This window comes from Bombina bombina, chromosome 5 (genome assembly GCF_027579735.1).
Source record: "Bombina bombina isolate aBomBom1 chromosome 5, aBomBom1.pri, whole genome shotgun sequence".
NCBI classification, from domain to species: domain Eukaryota; kingdom Metazoa; phylum Chordata; class Amphibia; order Anura; family Bombinatoridae; genus Bombina; species Bombina bombina.
The window spans coordinates 1119501177-1119527620 of NC_069503.1; the positions used below are offsets into that span (position 1 = coordinate 1119501177).

The 26444-nt window shown below is 38.3% G+C and overlaps 1 protein-coding gene across 1 annotated transcript in view; it reads left to right on the plus strand.

The window, feature by feature from the left end:
• The window catches only part of ADGRB1 (adhesion G protein-coupled receptor B1), a 736329-nt gene that overhangs the window by 636741 nt on the left and 73144 nt on the right, over positions 1 to 26444 (plus strand). The window contains 3 exon segments of the mRNA XM_053715405.1: positions 3271 to 3373; positions 4681 to 4831; positions 9328 to 9397. Of these exon segments, the coding sequence (XP_053571380.1) occupies positions 3271 to 3373; positions 4681 to 4831; positions 9328 to 9397 (324 nt within the window).

The following is a 26444-nucleotide window of genomic DNA, read 5'->3' on the forward strand; positions in this document are numbered from 1 at the left end:
CTCTTGTGTGACAGGTCATATGAGAGACCCTGCTCTTCTGTTACTGGTCATATGAGAGGTCCTGCTCTTGTGTGACTAGTCATATGAGAGGTCCGGCTCTTGTGTGACTGGTAATATAAGAGGTCCGGCTCTTGTGTGACTGGTCATATGAGAGACCCTGCTCTTGTGTGACTGGTCATATGAGAGACCCTGCTCTTCTGTGACTGGTTATATGAGAAACCCTGCTCTTGTGTGACTGGTCATATGAGAGACCCTGCTCTTTTGTGACTGGTCATATGAGATACCCTGCTCTTGTGTGACTGGTCATATGAGAGACCCTGCTCTTCTGTGACTGGTTATATGAGAAACCCTGCTCTTGTGTGACTGGTCATATGAGAGACCCTGCTCTTGTGTGACTGGTCATATGAGAGGTCTGGCTCTTGTGTAACTGGTCATATGAGAGACCCTGCTCTTGTGTGACTGGTCATATGAAAGACCCTGCTCTTGTGTGACTGGTTATATGAGAGGTCCGGCTCTTGTGTGACTGGTGATATGAGAGACCCTGCTCTTGTGTGACTGGTCATATGAGAGGTCCAGCTCTTGTGTGACTGATCATATGAGAGGTCCGGCTCTTGTGTGACTGGTCATATGAGAGGTCCGGCTCTTGTGTGACTGGTCATATGAGAGGTCCGGCTCTTGTGTGACTGGTCATATGAGAGACCCTGCTCTTGTGTGACTGGTCATATGAGAGTTCCGGCTCTTGTGTGACTGGTCATATGAGAGGTCCGGCTCTTGTGTGACTGGTCATATGAAAGACCCTGCTCTTGCATGACTGGTCATATGAGAGACCCTGCTCTTGCGTGACTGGTCTTGTGAGAGATCCTGCTCTTCTGTGACAGGTCATATGAGAGACCCTGCTTTTGTGTGACTGGTCATATGAGAGACCCTGCTCTTGAGTGACTGGTCATATGAGAGACCCTGCTCTTGTGTGACTGGTCATATGAGAGACCCTGCTCTTGAGTGACTGGTCATATGAGAGACCCTGCTCTTGTGTGATGTCTGGTCATATGAGTGGTACGGCTCTTGTGTAAATATAAGAGGGGTGTGCGCTGCAAAAGGTGGACCAGTTTTTTAGCTGAGAAATCTGTCTGCCCATCAAATGATAAACAGAACCCAACTTTTGTTTCAGCCTCATTTATTATGTTACTGTGTAAAATGTAGAAACCAGTGTGCTTTTATCACATCTTGAAGTATGATCTGATCAGTACCTAGTTTTATCTTTACAAGAAATGCAGTTTATTGCTAAACAGTTGCTGAACCAAGAGAAGATGGCTCCTTTATGTTTTTTTTTATAATTTTCTGAATGATTTGTATGTTCAGTGTGTGCTTTGATTATCAAAGCTCTTTGTCATAATAGATATATTTTACTATGGGGCTGTCAATTAGAATAGTTTTTCTAAGACATAATTGGAGCTGAGTTTTATCCTGGAGATAAGCCAGACTTTGCTTAATATGAGGAGCAGTACAGTAACTACATTACATCCCATGTCAGTCCTTATTATGTACATGGACCTTTTAGATCGCTTTCTGGTGCTACATTTATGGAGAGCCAGCAGAAAACCAGGAGGAAATGTCTACACAGTCTAATGGAATATGATAACCCCAGGATACATTCAGCTTTTGTACATTTACTGCAGAACATGCTGAATGTTCCAACGCACCACAAATAATAGCAATATCATTACACTTTCTCAAAAACCATTGCATTTCAATATACTCTGAGCAACCATTCATATACCAATAAATTTGTGTGTTTATCAATGTTTCCTTTTTATTGTCAGACAGGCTTGATTTTTACTTAGCAGATAGATTAAATGCAGCATAAATAAAACATATTTGAAGGAATCATACTTGACTTTGTAGAAGCTTAGCGATTTAATTGTGGCATGTTTGGGGCCCATTCCGCCTCCTGCTCTGCACTTACTGTTGCAGTGAAGACTAATGTTATGTCTCTCATTTAACTTACATATGTCATCTATGCCCTAAAGGTTCATCAAGTGCACTCCAGCAGGCCATGAGATAATTGTAGTTCACTCTTTTCCCACAGCCCATTGAGATAATGTTGCCTCAAGTTGAACAATTTACAGCATAAATGTTCTGCACCAGTATTTTGATCTCAAGAAGAAAACAGTTGTGTTGTGTGAGCAAGTATTGATTTTGCACTAGAACATCAGAGTATTGAACTTGCACTAGAACATCAGAGTATTGAACTTGCACTAGAACATCAGAGTATTGAACTTGCACTAGAACATCAGAGTATTGAACTTGCACTAGAACATCAGAGTATTGAACTTGCACTAGAACATCAGAGTATTGAACTTGCACTAGAACATCAGAGTATTGATTTTGCACTAGAACATCAGAGTATTGAACTTGCACTAGAACATCAGAGTATTGAACTTGCACTATACACGGAAGAGAATAAACTGAATTCAACAAAAGATACCAAGAGAACAAAGAAAAAATGATAATAGAAGTAAATTAGAAAGTTGTTTAAAATCAAAGCCTCTATCAGAATTATGAAAGAAAAATGTCAGTTTCAGATCCCTTTCATGCATGAATTGTACGCACTAACAATGCAGAGCATTTCATGTTTGCTCTAGACTGTCTATCTAATGCACTGGTTTTCAAACCTGTCCTCAGGCCTCCCCAACAGGCCAGATTTTAAGGATTACTTTGAATGAGATCAGGTTAAATAACTAGGTTTACTAAGCAGCTGATTATCTCATCTGTGTTCCAGTTGAGATGTCCTCAAAATGTGGCCTGTTAGGGAGACCTGATGACAGATTTGACAACCAGTGGTCTAATGTATATGGATAGCTTACCATGATGAGTGAGTTCTGAGGCTATAGATAATTCTAGTTCATGGTTCTATTCATAGATCCCTTCAATTATATTTTATATTATATGTAGTCATGGGTAGGGCACAATTCAAAATTTATTTGATGTGCCAGCCAATCAGAAAGCCTCAAATTGTGTACTTTTTATTGACTTGCACCCTCTATCCTTCAGTCATACAATTACATACTTATCTGCTTTTATGTTACACTTTTTAATGGTTTAATGGAATGATTCAATTATTGTCTTATAGTGTATTTAAATATGCTGTTATTAGTGTTCTGCATTAGCTACGGAAAGTGTATCTTGTGCTTTAATCACTAATTTATTTATAATATTATTTGTCTATTTATTTTAAAGCAACATCCTTAACTTTTCTCTCTCTCATTTTAGATATATCCGTTCTGAACGATCGGTCATACTGATCAATTTCTGCTTGTCCATTATCTCGTCAAATGCCTTAATTCTTATTGGTCAAACGCAGACTCGAAATAAGGTGAGAACAAATTTTTATTTTAAACTAGCTTTTGAAAATTCCTACTAAACACTGACAGCGATTTCATTCAGATATTGTATTTAGTTATTTTTTTAACTATTCTCTAAATAATTTAGTTTCTTTCTTTCTTTTTTTTTAAGTTGTGCAAAATAATCATCCATATATATTTAAAATGAAAGGAAATCTAATTATACATACAAACATTAAAGGGACACTGAACCCAAATGTTTTCTTTTGTGATTCAGAGAGAGCATGAAATTTTAAGCAACTTTTGAATTTACTCCTATTATCAAATTTTCTTAATTCTCTTTATATCTTTATTTGAAATGCAAGAATGTAAGTTTAGATGCCGGCCCATTTTTTGGTGAACAACCTGAGTTGTCTTTGCTGATTGGTGGATAAAGTCATCCACCAATAAAAACGTGCTGTCCAGTGTCTGAACCAAAAACAAAGCTTAGATGCCTTCTTTTTTAAATAAAGATAGCAAGAGAACGAAGAAAAATTGATAATAGGAATAAATTAGAAAGTTGCTTAAAATTGCATGCTCTATCTGAATCATGAAAGAAAAAATGTGGGTTCAGTTTCCCTTTAAAGCGTTCTTTGAGTCATTTTAGCCCAATTAAAATGCTTTTTTTAATACTATGGGCTGGATAAATCTTCATGTTGCTTTGATTCAAAATTAATGGCTCAGTTAAAAAACATCTCATCCAACACTAATTCTAACTATTTCTCTTTGACAACTTCAATATTTCTGCTAAACATTTTAGTATTAATGAGTAGGAGGGATCACTTTATTGCAGTTTCAATATATTGATTCTTCCTCTAATGAATACAGCTGGTAAATGAAACTTGGGCTCTTGACCTGATAAGTGTTTCCTATGGTAATTGTTGTAAATAACACTTGTTCAGTAATGGGAGCTGTCAGTGGTTATGACTGGTCATATTTAAGAATTAAGTGAAATTCAACAAAGGAATGAAAGAGTTCCACTTTAAGATTAGTGTGCCTTTGTTGCTTGAAATAAGTCAGATGTTCAAAGAGAGTTATTATATACTTAGGGAATATGGGTTTGTCATCTTATATATATAAAGTGTAATTGAGACATATTTATTATGCAAAATGCACTAAAATCATTGCACAAACGAAAGGCATCAGCTACTGTTCTGCTACCAATATTCTAAAAGTTTTTTTTTTTTTTATTATCCTGAGTATACCTTGTTGATGCTAAATAAATTTGTCATTTTATTTGGACCTTCTTTCTTTTTACTGTTTGGACTGTATCTTTCTATCACTGTTTTCTCCATCTCAGGTGATATGTACGCTTGTAGCCGCTTTCCTTCATTTCTTCTTTCTGTCATCGTTTTGCTGGGTCTTGACGGAGGCATGGCAGTCCTACATGGCAGTGACGGGCCGTCTTCGAAACCGCATTATCCGCAAGCGATTCCTCTGTCTTGGATGGGGTGAGGATTTGTTTGAACTACAATGTTGAATAAAATTGAGATTTGCTAAATTGTCAACATCATTACTTTGATTTCCCTGTGTTGCAAATGTGTCTGTGAGAAAAAATAATATCAATAATAATAATAACTAAAAGCATATGGGTTTTTCTTAAAGTAACAATTTCCTTGGCCGTGCCCAACGAAAAACAACCAACTATGTGAAAAGCTCCAACTGTCCAAATATTGAATTAACCCAACCGATGTCTTATCACAATTATCTTGTTTGTGTATTTATTTCACACTTGACTACCCGCAGCTTATAACAAACAGTAAAATGTATTTATTTGCTTATGTAGGATTTACATTGATAATGTTATATTTATTATGATTTATTTATCTTTGTATTTATAGAGCTGTGAAGTTCAGATAAGTTACTCTGTCCTCTCTGTTTTGTTTTGTCTGTCTCTTGCTTTCTTGTTTCTCTCATTGTCACTTCTCGCTCCCCTTCTCTCACTATCTACAAAAGACAAGAAAAGACAGATGCGCCACATGGCCCAATATTGTTTGGTCCAAAATCAACTATATATATGAGGGATTGAACTCACATTTGGGAGAGCACCTCAATCAGTGCTAAGGGAGCAGTCTGGGATCTATAACAGTCACCCAGAAGACCAACAGCCGGCAATGATATGATGTCTGTATCAGAGAGATAAAAAGAAACAAAGGTGCCTATATGGCCTAGTATTGCTTATACACGGATATATCAATTGCAAGATAGAAGAGTGGTACTCACAATAGTTGTAGCATCTCCTTTGATGCTATAGAGGCGAGGTGGGATCAAAATAGTCACCCACCAGACTAGATCACAGGCCAACTGGACACAGGTGGAACATCCAGGGAGACTGGTAATCAGGGCAGAACCAGGATACAGCAGCAATCAGGATTATCCAACAGAGCGACGCGTTTCTCAGCAACAAGCTGTTTCATAAGGCTTCAACTGATGAAACAGCTTGTTGCTGAGAAACGTGTCGCTCTGTTTTTATTATTTTAATAAAATAATTTTTATATCTGAACACTTGATATTATTTGCTACCATCTTCTCACCCTTCTTACTGAGAGGGAAACATTCTTGGATAATCCTGATTGCTGCTGTATCCTGGTTCTGCCCTGATTACCAGTCTCCCTGGATGTTCCACCTGTGTCCAGTTGGCCTGTGATCTAGTCTGGTGGGTGACTATTTTGATCCCACCTCGCCTCTATAGCATCAAAGGATATGCTACAACTATTGTGAGTACCACTCTTCTATCTTGCAATTGATATATCCGTGTATAAGCAATACTAGGCCATATAGGCACCTTTGTTTCTTTTTATCTCTCTGATACAGACATCATATCATTGCCGGCTGTTGGTCTTCTGGGTGACTGTTATAGATCCCAGACTGCTCCCTTAGCACTGATTGAGGTGCTCTCCCAAATGTGAGTTCAATCCCTCATATATATAGTTGATTTTGGACCAAACAATATTGGGCCATGTGGCGCATCTGTCTTTTCTTGTCTTTTGTAGATTGGTGCTTTTGATCCCGGCCTGGATCTCTACAGATAGCTGCCTCAATCTTCTCACCAGAGACTTGTTACATAATATTGTGACTTTATAACTCAACCTACATTGATTCACTAACCTCTGTTTACCTCTGATATTGACTTTTGATGTACCATTGCTCACTACACACCATATGTTATTGCATTATTGGTTCACCATACTGCTTCTCACTTTGAGATATTTTATATTGTAGTATAGTCACTTAATACTATATTTTACTCTGTCTTTCTCTATGAGGTTTAATTCTTTCTCTACTGAGGTTTAATTCTTTCTCTACTGAGGTTGTTATATTTCCACACTGTGGATCCCTAATTAGTTGTAAATCACTAGATTCAGTGAATATTTTGTCATAGGGCGCCCCCTCCCTTACTGTTGTTCTCTCACTATCTGTCTTCTCTTTTTCTCTCTGCTCTGTCATGCTTTTTCTTTGCCTCTGTCTGTCTCTTTTTATCTGTCACTTTCCTTTTTTCTCTCCTCACTATCTCTATCTCTCTCCCACTTGCTCTTTTCCTTTGTCACTCTTTCTCACACTCGCTATCTTTCCCTCACAATATCTTACCTCTATTTTTCACTCTCTCTTCTTTCTCCCTTTCTCACATTAAAAGTCTCTCCCTCACACTTGCTTGCTCTGTCTCTCTCACACACACTCTCTTGCTCTGTCTCTCTCACACACACTCTCTATTCTCTTTCTCATGCTCTGTCTCCCTCACTCTCTCTCTATCTATCCTTACACTCACTTTATTTTGCTCTTATATTTCTCACACACACTCTCCTCTATCTCTGTCATTTTCTCACACTCTATCCTTCTTTCTTACTTGTTCACACACTCTCTTGTTCTTACTCTCTCTCTGTCTTTCTCATACTCCCTATCTCTAACACACTCACTCATACACTCTATCACACACACTTGCTCACGCACTCTCTATCTCTCACACACACTCGCTCACACACTCTCTATCTCTTTAACACACTCGCTCACACACTCTCTATCACACACACTCGCTCACACACTCTCTATCACACACACTCGCTCACACACTCTCTATCACACACACTCGCTCACACTCTATCTCTCACACACACTCACTCACACACACACACACACTCTATCACACACACTCGCTCACACACTCTCTATCTCTCACACAAACTCACTTACATACTCTCTATCTCTCACACACACTCGCTCACACACTCTCTATCATACACTCACTCACACTCTATCTCTCACACACACTCACTCACACACGCACTCTCTATCACACACTCGCTCACACTCTATCTCTCACACAAACTCACTCACACACTCTCCATCTCTCACACACACTCCATACACTCTCTATCTCTCACACACACTCGCTCACACACAATCTATCTCTCACACACACTCACTCACACACTCTCTATCTCTCACATACACTCGCTCACATACTCTCTATCTCTCACACACCGTCTATCTCTCACACACACTCGCTCACACACCCTCTTTCTCTCACACACACTAGCTCACACACCCTCTATCTCTCACATACACTAGCTCACACACTCTCTTGTTCTTACTCGCTTTGTCGTTCTCACACTCTCTATCACACACACACTCTATCACTCATACACACTCGCTCATACACTCTCTATCTCTCACACACACTTGCTCACACACCAGTGAGTTGATTCCATAGAGAGTGCGGCGTTTCCAGCAACATCCGGGGACCCGGCAAGTGAACCGGAAGTAGTACCGGTTTACTGTGAAAAGTTCAACCCACTAAAGATAACGGAGTGCCGTAGTAGTGGCGAAACCAATGGAGCCCTCGCTGCAGTGCCTGCTGTTTGCCTCTTTCTTTGCTCACACACCCTCTATCTCTCACACACACTCACTCACACACTCTCTATCTCTCACACACACTCACTCACACACACACACACACTCTATCACACACACTCGCTCACACACTCTCTATCTCTCACACACACTCGCTCACACACAATCTATCTCTCACACACACTCGCTCACACACTCTCTATCTCTCACACACACTCACTCACACACTCTCTATCTCTCACACACACTCGGTCATACACTGTCTATCTCTCACACACACTCGCTCACACACCCTCTATATCTCACACACCGTCTATCTCTCACACACACTAGCTCACACACTCTATATCACACACACTAGCTCACACACTCTCTTTCTCTCACACACACTCGCTCACTCACCCTCTATCTCTCACACACACACTAGCTCACACACACTCTATCTCTCACATGCACTAGCTCACACACTCTCTTGTTCTTACTCGCTTTGTCGTTCTAACACTCTTTATCTATCACACACACACTCTATCTCTCATACACACACACTCACTCTCTCTCTCACACACACACTAGCTCACACACACTCTATAACACACACTAGCTTACACACTCTCTATAACACACACTAGCTTACACACTCTCTACCGCTCACACAGTCTCTATCACTCGCTCACACTCACTCACACTTTCCTCTCTCCTTTTCCCTCTCTCTGGTTTTTTTTCTGTCTCTCAGTCACTCTCTCTTATTAACGGCTTCTGTTCATTGTCTTTTTTGGGATCATCAAAAATTGAAAAATAAATATCAGACATATTATTTATTTTTATTGAGATGAGTTTTTCTACACAAGTTCTTCACATGTTTATAAAGCACAGAAAATACCTGTTAGTTAATATTTTAATAAATATACTTTATTTATTGTACAGTTTCACATATTAAATTGTAAACCGTCAGATGTATTATGTGCATGTTCCCCCAGGACCTATAATGACTGATTATTTCTTTATGCGTCTGTTGTTATTTATTGTTCACCGTTTGCAGATGCAGGAGGACAGTTCTCCTTCACTTTCTGTCCTACTACATATTTCTCTTCTGTTACAGGACTTCCTGCCCTAGTTGTGGCTATATCGGTTGGCTTTACTAAAGCGAAGGGGTACGGATCCGCTAGTTAGTAAGTAAAATCTCTATCATTTCCATGTAATCACCATACAAGTACTGATTACTGTTCCTGGAGGAAATTCAGTTGGCTGGGGTAGATGAAACCTTAGAGAACACTTTTTTATTTCTGTTAAATGTCATCTTTACATATACAAGAACACTTTACTCTATAAGAATCAATTAGCTGGGCCAATTAAAGGTATCATCCAACCTCTAAAATGATATATTTTAACCACCTTTTTGTATTGCATGAGTGGGTACAATTCTGAGCATCTTACATGTATTTTTTGCTGTGAGATGTGCTACAATTAGAATAGATTAGATAAAGTAAAATCCTTATAGGGACGTCGATTTTAAACATTTTCTGTACCATATAAAAATGAACATTTCAGACTTTATTACACTATGAGTACTGTGTGTTATAAAAATGGATCTTCCTGGGCGGAATAAACCAACTTTTTCTATGAGCAATAGTTTGATGACAGTTTTATACCAACAAGCTAATTTCACTTTTAGTTAACCTTTTCCATGCATACCTGCATATATACATGTGATATGCTTATCTGCTGCTCTTTAATATACATGTAATATGCTTATCTGCTGCTCTTTAATATACATGTAATATGCTTATCTGCTGCTCTTTAATATACATGTAATATGCTTATCTGCTGCTCTTTAATATACATGTAATATGCTTATCTGCTGCTCTTCAATATACATGTAAAATGCTTATCTGCTGCTCTTTAATATACATGTAATATGCTTATCTGCTGCTCTTCAATATACATGTAATATGCTTATCTGCTGCTCTTCAATATACATGTAATATGCTTATCTGCTGCTCTTTAATATACATGTAATATGCTTATCTGCTGCTCTTCAATATACATGTAATATGCTTATCTGCTGCTCTTCAATATACATGTAATATGCTTATCTGCTGCTCTTTAATATACATGTAATATGCTTATCTGCTGCTCTTCAATATACATGTAATATGCTTATCTGCTGCTCTTCAATATACATGTGATATGCTTATCTGCTGCTCTTCAATATACATGTAATATGCTTATCTGCTGCTATTCAATATACATGTAATATGCTTATCTGCTGCTCTTCAATATACATGTAATATGCTTATCTGCTGCTCTTTAATATACATGTAATATGCTTATCTGCTGCTCTTCAATATACATGATAGAAACATACTAAATACATTGCATGGAGCAAGTATATCATTCTGGGCGTATTTATTGAGCTAGAAACCAAATTTTTGTAAATCTATAGTTATTTAAGTAAATCTGGAAAGTAATCTGACCATAGTTGTTATGCCTGGCAAGGTTTTTGCTTTGTGTTTTAGAGGAATCGGTAATGAAACAGATTTGATAAAGTTTTCGGATCGATGAGAAAATATTTTATTGGGTGAAAACCTTGTTGCAATGGATTTTCTTTATCCTATAATGGAGTTAAACATATAAAACAATACACTGATGCTCAGCTGAACACAGTTGTGATTGGACAATAAAGCTCCTTATTGGCTCAGTTGACATGTGATTAAAAGACCACTAAACGCAGCAGAATAGCATAATCCATAAATACATAATAAAAAGATAATGCAAAAGCACTTTGTTTGAATCTCAGATGAGTAGTAGAATTCTTTCTGATAAAGTTAGTTCTATTTTCCGTTCCAATGCATCATGTGATAGTCATCAACCAATCACAAAATCCATATACCTATATTTTGTGAATCTTGCACATGCTCAGTAGGATCTGGTGCCTCAAAAAGTGTGTATATAAAAAATTGTGCACATTTGGATAATGGAAGTGAATTGAAAAGTAGTTTAAAATTGTGTGCACTATCTGAATCATGAAAGTTTAATTTTGACTTGAGTGTCCCTTTAACTCCTTTATGAAGGTGAAATGTAGTTCTGTGCAAACAATAGTGAAATAATAACACAAAAATAGTACTACAGGAAAGAAATACACAGAGTAGCACCCTCAGCCTATAAAACTCCAGCAGGCAAAACCACATTTAACTGAAACAGTTATAAATGGGTGTAGTATTAAATACAAGGGGCATAATGTGTCATGATGACAAATATTCAGATCCTGTATGATGTGTTTTCTTGTATATTGTAGACCTAGTTGTCAGTAACAAACTTACAAACACCTGAGTTGATAAAAATATAATCATGTGACAAAGAAATGTCAATATTAGATGTTCCCATCTCAAGTGTCATCATTCACTCTACACAAAATAGTGAAGGCTAAAAACACGAACCCTAACACTCCACTTCTTTCAAGAATAGTTCTGTGCAAATAGTGAAATAAAAACATATTAGAGCATTTTATTTTCATTACTCCATCTTTATGTCCATTTAAAGACGGCTTACAATTGGCCATTAACTTTATTGTAGCCTTTAATAATAATGAAGTTGCAATATGTTTACATTTAAAGGGACAGTCTAGTAAAAATTAAACTTTCAAGATTCAGATAGGGCATGTAATTTCCAATTTACTTTTATCGTCAAATTTGCTTTTTTCTCTTGGTATTCTTTGTTGAAAATTAAACCTAGGTAGGCTCATAGGCTAATTTCTAAGTCCTTGAAGACCACCTCTTATCTCAGTGCATTTTTACAGTTTTTCACAGTTAGACAGTTCTAGTTCATGTGTGCAGTATAGACAACATTGTGCTCACTCCTCTGGAGTTATTTATGATTCAGCACTGATTGGTTAAAATGTAAAAGAACTGAGATAAGGGGCAGACTGCAGAGGCTTAGATACAAGGTAATCACAGAGGTAGAAAGTCTATTAATATAACAGTGTTGGATATGCAAAATGGGAGAATGGGTAATAAAGGGATTATCTATGTTTTTAACAATGACAATTTTCAAGTAGACTATCAATTTATGTGTTTAGCCTCTGCAGAGGTTAAATATACTGTTTTATTTAAGCAATTGTGGAATACTAAAAAGCTCTAACACATTAGAGCATTTTCAGTTTGCATTTTGATATCAATTTAAAAAAAAAAAAAAGAGCTTTAATGAATCTCCCCCTATAATGCAATGGTCCTCACAGGGAATTGTGTCCCTAAAGGCCTAAGTGTCTCCATTTGTACCTACAAAATGCCGCAGCGCTCGGGTCGACCCCGAAACTGTGTCAGAGTTCCATATCTCTTGATGATTTATACATTCAGCACTTTGCATCGCTTGCTACAGGAATCTAATCTTAATCCGTCCCCTGTCATTTGTTCCTATGGCAATGAAAGGATTATCAGCCTGAATTCCAAGAAACTCAGGTCTCTTTCTTTCTCCGAGAGATTAGTTCCCAATTCATTTTGTATACATTTTCTGTTGCACAAAATACCCAAAAGACTGTAGTAACATTTTATCAATTTGTGCTGCAGTCTTGTGCTCGCTGAATCCATTTTTGTCTGTAACCCTTAGGCTGCCAGAGACGACTGCAGGGTATTGTTTTACAATGCTTTGCAAAGCTCTCTGGCAGTCAAAGGTTTAAAGCAGCTATTAACCCTTCCCCCCTCACTCCTTCCCCCCTTTTTTGCTAATGATATTTTTAGTTATTGTTAGGGTGCTGGATGCCTTGGTGCAGGAATGACTATCTCTGGCTTGTTGCCATAGTACTGCACGCTGCCCAAAAATACTGCAGGGGTATTTGTCATTGTGCGCTGCAGCATTCTTAGTATATTCTCCCACGTTGCTCTGACCAGCACGGTAGCAACGGGAAATCAATAACTGCAGAAGGTTTGCATTTCCCCTCAAAAGCAAAACTTAAAGGGACATTGTATTTATTTTTATTTTTTTATTTTTTACATTTGAAATAATTCATTTCAAAATATATTATAGTTTATAGTTTCTTTCCATTAAAGAAAATATAAACCCCTTTGTGACAAGCATTACAAAAGTAACCTTTAATGTCTAACTAAAAAGGAAAATATTTCCAAGCTTTTAGCGCACTCAAGTCTCTTTGAAAAGCAATCCCTCTTCCTGTCCTGAATACATTAAAAATATTTTATCAGGTTTGCAGAGGTGCGTCTATCTCTAGGGAGTTGTTGTTATCAACCAATAGAAATTAGCGTTAGCTTCAATTTAAATTTAATTTTGTGGGGAATTAAAACTAATATTTTTTGCGCAATTAAAAAAATAGTGTTGTACTTGTCCCTCTTCATAGCTACAAGTTGTGTATGACAAACATTAAATATTCATTCGTGCAATACACACCGCTGCAAGCTGTCTGAGCATGGGGCTAGATTACAAGTGGAGCGCTAAATGGCTAATTTACCCTTCTGCGGGAGCGTGATAATTAACCAGCTATTACAAGTAAATAGTTATTGCTACAGCAAGCTCGCAGTAGCAATTAGCGCTCTGAAAATTAACAAGAGATTAGATCTCTAGTTAATTTTCTAAAAGTGCCCCAGATGACCTCAAAATAGAGGACATTGTAGTTTTTTATTAATAAAAAATAACTGCACTAGGCAGTTTTTGGGGCCTTAAGGTTGGTGGGAGTGGGGTTCACACATAAATATATATGTATTTATTCATATACATATATAATAAAACATGCTGCCCATCCCTGCACGACTTACCCCCTTTGCTGCGCGAGGTTCTGATCAGAACGAGGCTCCCATAGGTAGCCTGCACACGTCTGCAGCACTACATGACAGGAAATGGCGCTGCCATCTATTGCTCCAGCTAATATATAACATTGTTGCAAAACTGCTGCAATATAGGGCTGCAGACTCCTGCACACGCCTGAGCTTACCTTCCTGTTTTTCAGCAAAGGATAGCAAAAAACAAAGAACATTTGATTATAGAAATAAATTGGAAAGTTGTTTAAAACTTTATGTTCAATCTGAATCATGTAAGAATATTTTGGGGGTTTATGTCCAGTTATGTTCATTAAAAAGGTAAATTAAAGCTGTTTAAATTGCTATTATAGTAACATCAATCCTCCAGCTATTAGATAAAAAGTATGACTAAGGGCAATTGTAAAAGCTCATATGTTGCTGTTTTCTGTGGACACTATACTGAAGATGTATCAAATAAAAAGGTCTTTTTATCTAGCAGGTTGAGGATTGTTGTTGCTATATTGGATACATTTGGACTCAGCTAGCCAACTCTCTGCTAATGCTACTCTAATGGCTCGATTTATCAAGCCCTTCGCCTTCATAGAGAAGAGAACTTGCAGTCACAATTTATCAAGCAGCAGTCATCAGACCACTGCTTCGTAGCCACTTCTCCACCTCTTATGTGAAGAATTTCAATCTCCCCGGTCTTGTTCGACCGGGTAGATTGACAGCTTCTGCACGAGCGTGATTGGCTGTGCACGGGCAGGGGGCAGCATTGCACGTGAGTGCAAAATAGCGCTTGCGTGCAATGTTAAATTCCACCAGGGGAATTCTGTCCACCAGAGGATAGCTGCAGCGGACAGGGGCGCATATGTACGCCCCTGTCCGCTGTAGTTTGATAAATCGAGCACTAAGTGCTGTTTTTAAGTTTGGGAATTAAATTGCTATTGTAACAGGAAACTGATACTACTGTATAGGATCAACAGCTTTCTGTCTTATAAGGACACCTTCTGACTGTTTATTGGTGATACACTTTCATAAGCATAAAAATAAAATAAATTCGTTTTAAAAAGCACATGAGAATCTTAAAAATATAATAGTTTTAAAATATCGTTGTTAGATGCAACAGGGAAATTGGATTGAGTTCTTTAAGTATAAGGGCATTTCAATGTCACTGAACACCTTTGAAGAAACAAGGACATGATATTTAGTTTTGAACTCTCTCCAAAAAACATGGCTGCTTTGACATTGAGTAATCCCTTCTCTCATGCGACGTAGTGCAGTGGTGTCAAACCTTTCTACTTGCGCCGCTTACAAATTACTACGAACACCTTATTTAGGTGGAAAGAGCGCTCTGCATTAATCTCAATACTGCAGCTGAGAACAGCATGGGGTGCCTGAATTCATTTATTAGCTGTCTTCAAGGTAGACTGAGCCGGCTCGGGAAAGGAGAAGGCCAATCATGAAATTGTTAACATGCTCATTCCTTGGAAAATTACTGAGTTACATGTCATTGGAAGGGGATTTATTCTTTGCATATTTTTAACTGTGTGTATTTTGCTGCCTGAGGTCAAAACAAACTGCGGCTTGTTATGTTTGTGAATAGGATATGTGTCAAATGCTTCTCGCTTCAAAATTGAAAGGGAAAGGAAAGTCAAAATTAAACGTGCATGATTCAGACAGAGCAGGTCATTTTAAGACACTTTTAAATTCACTTCTATTTTCAAATGTGCTTCGTTCTCTTAGTATCCCTTGTTAAAAAATGAATACGCACATATCCTACACTAGTGGGAGCTGCTGCTAATTGGTGCCTGCACACATTTGTCTCTTGTGATTGGCTAAATAGATATTTTCAGCTTCCTGTCCGTAGTGCAATGCTGTCCCTTCAGTAATGGATAACAAGAGAAAGAAGAAAATTTGATCATAGAATTAAATTGGAAAGTTGTTTAAAATTGTATGTTCTATCTGAATCATAAAATATAATTTTTTGGGGGGTTTACTATCCCTTGAAGGAAAAATTATGTCACTTGGACATTGATTACAGCAGTTCATTTTTTTTTGTAACATATATATAGTCAAATGCAAACAATCCATTTCTTTATTTTGCAGATAACTAAATTCATTAAGAACTGGAATAAGTATTTATTTTGAAGGGACATGGAAATCCAGTTTAAACGATCATGATTTAGAAAGAGTGTGCAATTTTAAAGGGACAGTACACTGTAATGTATTTTCAATGACTTGTTATACCAGCAGCAGAGTATAAAAGGAATGAGAAATTGCATTTTCAGGTTTATTTGTGTTTATGAATTAGCTGGTTTTGTGCTTTTAAACCACAGTCTATTACAATGGGTTGATCTTGCAGGTAATATCATATCATATTATGTTATCACTTTCCATACATACACATATGCTTCCTTATCTTATATTTGTCTTTAAACCTAAGCTTAATATTTAGGCTAGATTTATTAACAGTCGAGCAGACATGATTCGCTGTAGCTAAATGCATACGCTGTCAGCATTTTACATTGCGCAAGCATTTCTGGTGAAATTCTTGTGCAATGCCGCCCCTACCAATCGGCCGCTAGCAGGGGCAGTCAATTATCCCGATCATATTGTATCTTACGACCGCTGCTTCTTAACTTCTGTTTCATGCGAGCCCGAATCGATAGGGCTCAGAACCAGCATCCGCTGCTTAATAAATGGAGCCCTTAGAGAGAACAATGGAAAATTAACATTTTATTCCTTAACTTTCCTGCACCCCATTGGTAGTGTAATTTCTTCTGCTGGTTGTGTTTACATGTGCTTGTCACTAGCTTTGACTCCAGTATAGAAACTTTTCAGTATAGGTGACTACTGTATACCACAGGCTAAATAAGCTATTTTAAATGGTGAAATAGGAGTAAAGGAGCTACTTGTAACCAATTTAATAAACTCCAACAGGTAAAACAGATCATTGGGAACTATTTAAAGGGGAGAAACTGTTTGGGTACACTGTCCCTTTAACACACAAAAAAAAAATCCAATTTACTTTTTGTCTAGATGGGATTAGGAGTGTTCATGTGAGTTGAGCACTATATGGGAGCAGTATTTACAACAATGCTTGTTTCAATATTATACATATATCACATGCACACTATTGAGCATACCTCAGTATGCTGTCATTAGAAGGCGCTATGTTGAAATTTATTATTAAAAATTGCATGCTCAACCATGAAAGTCCACTTTTGACTTTTCTTTAATATGCCTCTAAGCACTGAAATGCAGTGTACATTTGCTATCTGTGCAATTCACAGTGGGCTAGATTGTAAGTGGCATGTTAACAGTTACATGACAGTGAAAACAGAATTTATGCTTACCTGATAAATTACTTTCTCCAACGGTGTGTCCGGTCCACGGCGTCATCCATAACTTGTGGGAATATTCTCTTCCCCAACAGGAAATGGCAAAGAGCACAGCAAAAGCTGTCCATATAGTCCCTCCTAGGCTCCGCCCACCCCAGTCATTCGACCGACGGACAGGAGAAAAAACAGGAGAAACCATAAGGTGCAGTGGTGAATGTAGTTAAAGAAAGAAATTCAACAAACCTGATTAAAAAACCAGGGCGGGCCGTGGACCGGACACACCGTTGGAGAAAGTAATTTATCAGGTAAGCATAAATTCTGTTTTCTCCAACATTGGTGTGTCCGGTCCACAGCGTCATCCATAACTTGTGGGAACCAATACCAAAGCTTTAGGACACGGATGAAGGGAGGGAGCCAATCAGGTTACCTAAACAGAAGGCACCACGGCTTGCAAAACCTTTCTCCCAAAAGTAGCCTCCGAAGAAGCAAAAGTATCAAATTTGTAGAATTTGGCAAAAGTGTGCAGGGAAGACCAAGTCACTGCCTTACATATCTGATCAACAGAAGCCTCCTTCTTGAAGGCCCATGTGGAAGCCACAGCCCTAGTAGAGTGAGCTGTGATGCGTTCAGGAGGCTGCCGTCCAGCAGTCTCGTAAGCCAATCGGATTATGCTTTTCAGCCAAAGGGAAAGAGAGGTAGCAGTAGCTTTTTGACCTCTCCTCTTGCCAGAATAAACGACAAACAGAGAAGACGTTTGTCTGAAATCCTTTGTTGCTTCTAAATAGAACTTTAAAGCACGAACTACATCTAAATTGTGTAACAAACGTTCCTTCTTTGAAACTGGATTCGGACACAAAGAAGGCACAACTATTTCCTGGTTAATATTCTTGTTGGAAACAACCTTTGGAAGGAAACCAGGTTTAGTACGCAAAACAACCTTATCTGAATGGAACACCAGATAGGGCGGATTACACTGCAAAGCAGATAACTCAGAAACTCTTCTAGCAGAAGAAATAGCAACCAAAAACAGAACTTTCCAAGATAACATCTTGAAATCTATGGAATGTAGAGGTTCAAACAGAACCCCTTGAAGAACTGAAAGAACTAAATTCAGACTCCAGGGAGGAGTCAAAGGTCTGTAGACAGGCTTTATCCTGACTAAAGCCTGAACAAAAGCTTGAACATCAGGCACAGCTGCCAGTCGTTTGTGTAACAAGACAGATAAAGCAGAAATCTGTCCCTTTAGAGAACTCGCTGATAATCCTTTATCCAAACCTTCTTGGAGAAAGGAAAGGATCCTAGGAATTTTGATCTTACTCCATGAGAATCCCTTGGATTCACACCAACAGATATATCTTCTCCATATTTTATGGTAAATTTTTCTAGTTACAGGTTTTTTGGCTTGTACCAGAGTATCTATTACAGAATCCGAAAACCGACGCTTAGATAAAATCAAGCGTTCAATTTCCAAGCCGTTAGCTGGAGGGAAACTAGATTTGGATGTTCGAATGGACCCTGTACTAGAAGATCCTGTCTCAAAGGTAGCTTCCATGGTGGAGCCGATGACATATTCACCAGGTCTGAATACCAAGTCCTGCGTGGCCATGCAGGAGCTATCAAGATCACCGAGGCCCTCTCCTGCTTGATCCTGGCTACCAGCCTGGGAATGAGAGGAAACGGTGGAAACACATAAGCTAGGTTGAAGGTCCAAGGCGCTACTAATGCATCCACTAGAGTCGCCTTGGGATCCCTGGATCTGGACCCGTAGCAAGGAACCTTGAAGTTCTGACGAGACGCCATCAGATCCATGTCTGGAATGCCCCATAATTGAGTCAACTGGGCAAATATCTCCGGGTGGAGTTCCCACTCCCCCGGATGGAATGTCTGACGAATGTCTCTCATCGCCAGGGAACTCCTTGTTCCCCCCTGATGGTTGATGTAAGCAACAGTCGTCATGTTGTCTGATTGGAATCTTATGAATCTGGCCTTTGCTAGTTGAGGCCAAGCCCTGAGAGTATTGAATATCGCTCTCAGTTCCAGAATGTTTATCGGGAGAAGAGACTCTTCCCGAGACCATAGCCCCTGAGCTTTCAGGGAGTCCCAGACCGCGCCCCAGCCCACTAGACTGGCGTCGGTCGTGACGATGACCCACTCTGGTCTGCGGAAGCTCATTCCCTGGGACAGGTGATCCTGGGTTAGCCACCAACGGAGTGAGTCTCTGGTCTTCTGATCTACTTGAATCACTGGAGACAAGTCTGTATAGTCCCCATTCCACTGTTTCAGCATGCACAGTTGTAATGGTCTTAGATGAATTCGCACAAAAGGAACTATGTCCATTGCTGCAACCATCAACCCTACTACTTCCATGCACTGAGCTATGGAAGGTCGTGGAACAGAGTGAAGAACTTGACAAGCGTTTAGAAGTTTCGACTTTCTGACATCTGTCAGGAAAATCTTCATTTCTAAAGAATCTATTATTGTCCCCAAGAAAGGAACTCTTGTCGACGGAGACAGGGAACTTTTTTCTATGTTCACTTTCCATCCGTGAGATCTGAGAAAGGCCAGAACGATGTCTGTGTGAGCCTTTGCCTTTGAAAGAGACGACGCTTGTATCAGAATGTCATCCAAGTAAGGTGCCACTGCAATGCCTCTTGGTCTTAGAACCGCTAGAAGGGACCCGAGTACCTTTGTGAAAATCCTTGGAGCAGTGTCTAGCCCGAATGGGAGAGCCACAAACTGGTAATATTTGTCCAGAAAGGCGAACCTTAGGAACTGATGATGATCTTTGTGGATAGGAATATGTAGATACCCATCCTTTAGATCCACGGTAGTCATAAATTGACCCTCCTGGATTGTAGGTAAAATCGTTCGAATGGTTTCCATTTTGAACGATGGCACTCTGAGAAATTTGTTTAGGAACTTTAAATCCAGAATTGGTCTGAAAGTTCCCTCTTTTTTGGGAACCACAAACAGATTTGAGTAAAACCCCATTCCTTGTTCCACGGTTGGAACTGGGTGTATCACTCCCATTTTTAACAGGTCTTCTACACAATGTAAGAATGCCTGTCTCTTTATTTGGTTTGAGGATAAGTGAGACATGTGGAACCTTCCCCTTGGGGGTAGTTCCTTGAATTCCAGAAGATAACCCTGAGAAACTATTTCTAGTGCCCAGGGATCCTGAACATCTCTTGCCCAAGCCTGAGCGAAGAGAGAGAGTCTGCCCCCTACTAGATCCGGTCCCGGATCGGGGGCTACTCCTTCATGCTGTCTTGTTAGCAGCAGCAGGTTTCTTGGCCTGCTTACCCTTGTTCCAGCTTTGCATCGATTTCCAAGCTGCAGAGTTGGAGGCTGGTCCGTTCCTGAAATTGCGAAAGGAACGAAAATTAGACTTATTCTTGGCCTTGAAAGGCCTATCTTGTGGGAGGGCGTGGCCCTTACCCCCAGTGATGTCTGAGATAATCTCTTTCAATTCTGGCCCAAAAAGAGTTTTACCCTTGAAAGCAATTTTGTCTTGGAAGATACATCCGCTGACCAAGACTTTAGCCAGAGCGCTCTGCGCGCCACAATTGCAAACCCAGAATTTTTCGCCGCTAATCTAGCTAACTGCAAAGCGGCATCTAAAATAAAGGAATTAGCTAACTTAAGTGCGTGAACCCTGTCCATAACCTCCTCATACGGAGTCTCTCTACTGAGCGACTTTTCTAGTTCTTCGAACCAGAACCACGCTGCTGTAGTGACAGGAATAATGCACGAAATAGGTTGCAGGAGGTAACCTTGCTGTACAAAAATCTTTTTAAGCAAACCCTCCAATTTTTTATCCATAGGATCTTTGAAAGCACAATTATCCTCGATAGGAATAGTAGTGCGCTTGGCTAGTGTAGAAACTGCCCCCTCGACCTTAGGGACTGTCTGCCATAAGTCCTTTCTGGGGTCGACCATAGGAAATAATTTCTTAAATATAGGAGGGGGAACAAAAGGTATGCCGGGCTTCTCCCACTCCTTATTCACTATGTCCGCCACCCGCTTGGGTATAGGAAAAGCGTCGGGGTGCACCGGAACCTCTAGGAACTTGTCCATCTTGCACAATTTTTCTGGAATGACCAGGTTGTCACAATCATCCAGAGTAGATAGCACCTCCTTAAGCAGTGCGCGGAGATGCTCTAATTTAAATTTAAATGTCACAACATCAGGTTCTGCCTGTTGAGAAATTCTACCTGAATCTGAAATTTCCCCATCTGACAAAACCTCCCTCACGGCCCCTTCAGATTGGTGTGAGGGTATTACAGAGCAATTATCATCAGCGCCCTCCTGCTCTACAGTGTTTAAAACAGAGCAATCGCGCTTTCTCTGATATGCAGGCATTTTGGATAAAATATTTGCTATGGAGTTATCCATTACTGCCGTCAATTGTTGCATAGTAATAAGCATTGGCGCGCTAGAAGTACTAGGGGCCTCCTGCGTGGGCAAAACTGGTGTAGACACAGAAGGAGATGATGTAGAACTATGTCTACTCCCTTCATCTGATGAATCATCTTGGGCAACTTTACTATCTGTGGCAGTACTGTCCTTACTTTGTTTGGACGCTATGGCACAATTATCACACAATTTTGAAGGGGGAGACACATTGGCTTCCATACATACAGAACATAGCTTATCTGAAGGCACAGACATGTTAAACAGGCTTAAACTTGTCAATAAAGTACAAAAACCGTTTTTAAACAAAACCGTTACTGTCTCTTTAAATTTTAAACAGTGCACACTTTATTACTGAATATGTGAAAAACTATGAAGGAATTGATCAAATTTAACCAAATTTTCACCACAGTGTCTTAAAGCATTCAAAGCATTGCACCCCAAATTTGAGACCTTTAACCCTTAAAATGAAGAAACCGGAGCCGGTTAAAGTTTTAACCCCTCTACAGTCCCAGCTACAGCCTTTGCTGCGACTTTACCAAACCCAGGGGGTATACGATACCAAATGAAGCCTTCTAGGAACCTCTTCAAATATTTTCAGACCCACACACATGCAGCTGCATGTCCTGCTCTCAAAAGAAACTGCGCAGTAATGGCGCGAAAATGAGGCTCAGCCTACTACAGGGAAGGCCCTTCCTGACTGAAAAGGTGTCTAAACCAGTGCCTGACGTTAAAAAACGTTCCCCAAATTTTATAAGTGTGAATATCAACATCAATCTTTATAAAAAGCCCAAATAAAGCAATCGATCTTGCCCATAAAAATGTCTACCAATTTTATAGCCCACATTAAGCCCTTTATTCTGTTTCATTAAGAAAATGGCTTACCGGTCCCCATGAGGGGAATGACAGCCTTCCAGCATTACACAGTCTTGTTAGAAAAATGGCTAGTCATACCTTAAGCAGAAAATTCTGCTAACTGTTTCCCCCAACTGAAGTTATTTAATCTCAACAGTCCTATGTGGAAACAGCAAACGATTTTAGTTACTGCTGCTAAAATCATCTTCCTCTCACAAACAGAACTCTTCATCTTTTTCTGTTTCAGAGTAAATAGTACATACCAGCACTATTTTAAAATAACAAACTCTTGATAGTAGAATAAAAAACTACAACTAATCACCACATACTCTTCACCATCTCTGTGGAGATGTTGCCTGTGCAACGGCAAAGAGAATGACTAGGGTGGGCGGAGCCTAGGAGGGACTATATGGACAGCTTTTGCTGTGCTCTTTGCCATTTCCTGTTGGGGAAGAGAATATTCCCACAAGTTATGGATGACGCCGTGGACCGGACACACCAATGTTGGAGAAAAGGGGTTTATTGCAGTTCTTTCCATGCGTCTGGTTTTCTGCTTGTATTACAAGTTGAAAGTAAATGCGGTTGCTTGAGCACAATCGTGATTTACCGCATCCTCAGAGCTCTGGTTAACCGTTTCGCAAAACAAATATGTGTCACAAAACACATCAAAAATACATTACTAAGTACAGTTACTCTCATAGTAACACCATCTAATAAAAATAAATACAAATATACACACATATAGACATATAAGTACATCAGAGTCCTTTACAGTTGATGAAAACATGTAAAAGCATATTTATGTAATATTCATATTTAGTAAAGTGTTATGGGGTGTATTTACTGTAGATATTTCACATTCCAATGTTCTGAACATAGAATATGTTCTTAGTATTTATAAATAGATATTCCTATACATATCTGTATATATCCATACCTATATACAAATCATGTGTGTGTATATATATATATATATATATATATATATATATATATATATATATACCTATATACAAATCATGTGTGTATATATATATATATATATATATATATAACTATATACAAATCATGTGTGTGTGTATATATATATATATATATATATATATATATACCTATATACAAATCATGTGTGTGTATATATATATATATATATATATATATATATATACCTATATACAAATCATGTGTGTGTATATATATATATATATATATATATATATACCTATATACAAATCATGTGTGTATATATATATATATATATATATATATATATATATATATACCTATATACAAATCATGTGTGTGTGTATATATATATATATATACCTATATACAAATCATGTGTGTATATATATATATATATATATATATATATATATATATATATATATATATATATATATATATATATATATAGCTATAAATATATATTTGTTTAAAAAAATCAAATATATGTAGAAATATATATTTATGAATAAAAAGAACATATTCTGCTATGTGAAGAACATTGGAATGAGAAATATTCATATTTTCACATCGGAAATAGGTTATTGCACGTGTGATAGTTCTGCTTTTTACACTCGTCAGGTTACCTCGCGAGCAATAGCTGCTTACATTCAACTTGTAATACTAGCGCAACCCGACGGGTGCAAAAAGCTTACTTCTAGTGCAGTTAATGCTCGAACAGAAACATTAATAGCGCTCCACTCGTAATCTGGCCCAATGTTGAGATATATATATATATAATTGTAAACAGTATATATACTCATAGACCCTTAAAATTGTAGCAAAAGTACTTCAATCTGTAAATTACTGAAAATGCTATATATTTTTTTTTTTTTAAAGAAATATTTTGGAAACAATCATTCATCACACACTAATGTGTAGTAAGATTTTTTTTAATGTAGAAGAGAGACAACATTTGTTTGTGCATAAGAGAGAGGTTCTAATGTATTAGAGTTTTTAACGTAAAATGTAATGTGCGTGAGGTGTGTCACTGTCTGCCAGTAATGTGAGCTCCGCTTATCAGCCAATGAACAGTCAGTCCTTAAATCCCAATTGTATACATGTTGTATCCATTCCTGCTTCATAATAAACCAATAGGGCTCTTTTATTTTAGTTCCCTGAGATAGGTCAAGTTGTTTAGGCACAATCATAGTTTTAAAATCTGTATTGCTCTATAAAATAAGTCAAACCAAATAACCATCTGTTTTACTGCAATTGTTTTTCAATAGCCAAACTCCACGCACTATTTGCATTATTTAGAGAAACCAATCTTAGCTTAGAGGGACATGAAACCCATTTTTTTGTCTTTTATGATTTAGATAGAGCATGTGATTTTAAACAACTTTTCAATTTATTTCTATTATCTAATTTGTCTTGTACTCTTGGAATACTTCATTGAAAAATATACCTAAGTAGGTTCAGAACTTGCTGATTGGTGGGTGCACATATGTGCCTCATGTTATTGGTTCACCCAGTGCTAGCTCCCAGTATTGCATTGCTGTTTTTTTCAACAAAAGCTACCAAGAGAACAAAGCAAATTACATAATAGAAGTAAATTGGAAAGTTTAAAGTTGTATTGTCTTTCTGAATCATGAAAGAACAATTTGGGGTTTCATGTCCCTTTAATTCTGTAGATAACAAGGCTAGTAACGATCATAATGTTTTAATATAAAGGGCATTGTTTTTCAGTTGTTATCAGTTAAAGCCAATTACAGCTAGATGTGTAGCCTGGTTAGCCTTTAGAAGTCAGCAGGTGCATTTCAAATTCTGATAGTTATAAAATATTCAATTTTCAGAGTTACATTTCATGAAAAAGGGGCAATATAAATACTGGATGTTGCAGAGTTGTTTTATTAAGGTGTTTACTGACCCTTTTAAAGGATCATTAAAGTAAAAATTAAACTTTTATGAATTAGAACATGCAAATGAAAACAAAATTCAATTTACTTTTTTAATTCTCAAATATACTTAATTCTCTTTGTATTTTTTGTTAAAGAGCATATAAAGTTATGCTCAGGAGTGTGCACGTCTTGAGCACTGTATAGCAAATGTGGTTACAACAGTGTTTTTAACAATGTTATATACTTTTAAACACTAGGAGGCAGCAGTCACATAGAGCTCAGGACGCGTGCATTCTTGCATTCTCTGTCTGAATCACAGAGCTTTCATTTTTTAAACTACATAACTATAATATTCACAAAGTCCAAGAATTAGCAAAGCGAGTTCGGGACAGGACACAGTGATTTGTCATCTTTAATATCCCCCAGAAACAGGAGGCCCTTTAAAACCAATGCGCTCAGCTGTAATCCATCACACAGTTTTGCATGTTCAGCTCTGATGATATTTGGCCTAGAGCCTAACGAAACGCGTAGACTGTAGAGTATAGGAACGTTATTTCACTATAGTATGAGTAAAAGCTGAGGTTTCAAGACTTTGTTTAAGGCTTTATTCCTATAATTTACTTATGTGGACATCTGAGCCTAGATATATTTAATTACACATAGGGTGATTTTGAGGGGTTTCTTCATAGTCAAGCTAAAGGAGCGTACCTCTGTTTTGTGTTTATATAAGCTAAAGGAGTTATCATATACAGCATATGTCATAGCCATTACAGCCAGTGGTATTGTCAGCCTTCAGCCCACAGAAAGGAAGATTGCCAGGAATTGCAGCCTCTCCATCAGCCTAAGGAGAGTAAGAGAGCTGCTGGGAAATTCTCTCCTGGTGTGGAGATGGCCATCTCAGAAGTTTTCTCCCCACACAGTTGTATTAATGAAGGAGAGTGCATAACTCTACAGCAACCACTTCATGAGTCACTGCCCCATCCTTGTAAAGTATCACAGGCCACCAAGCAAACCACC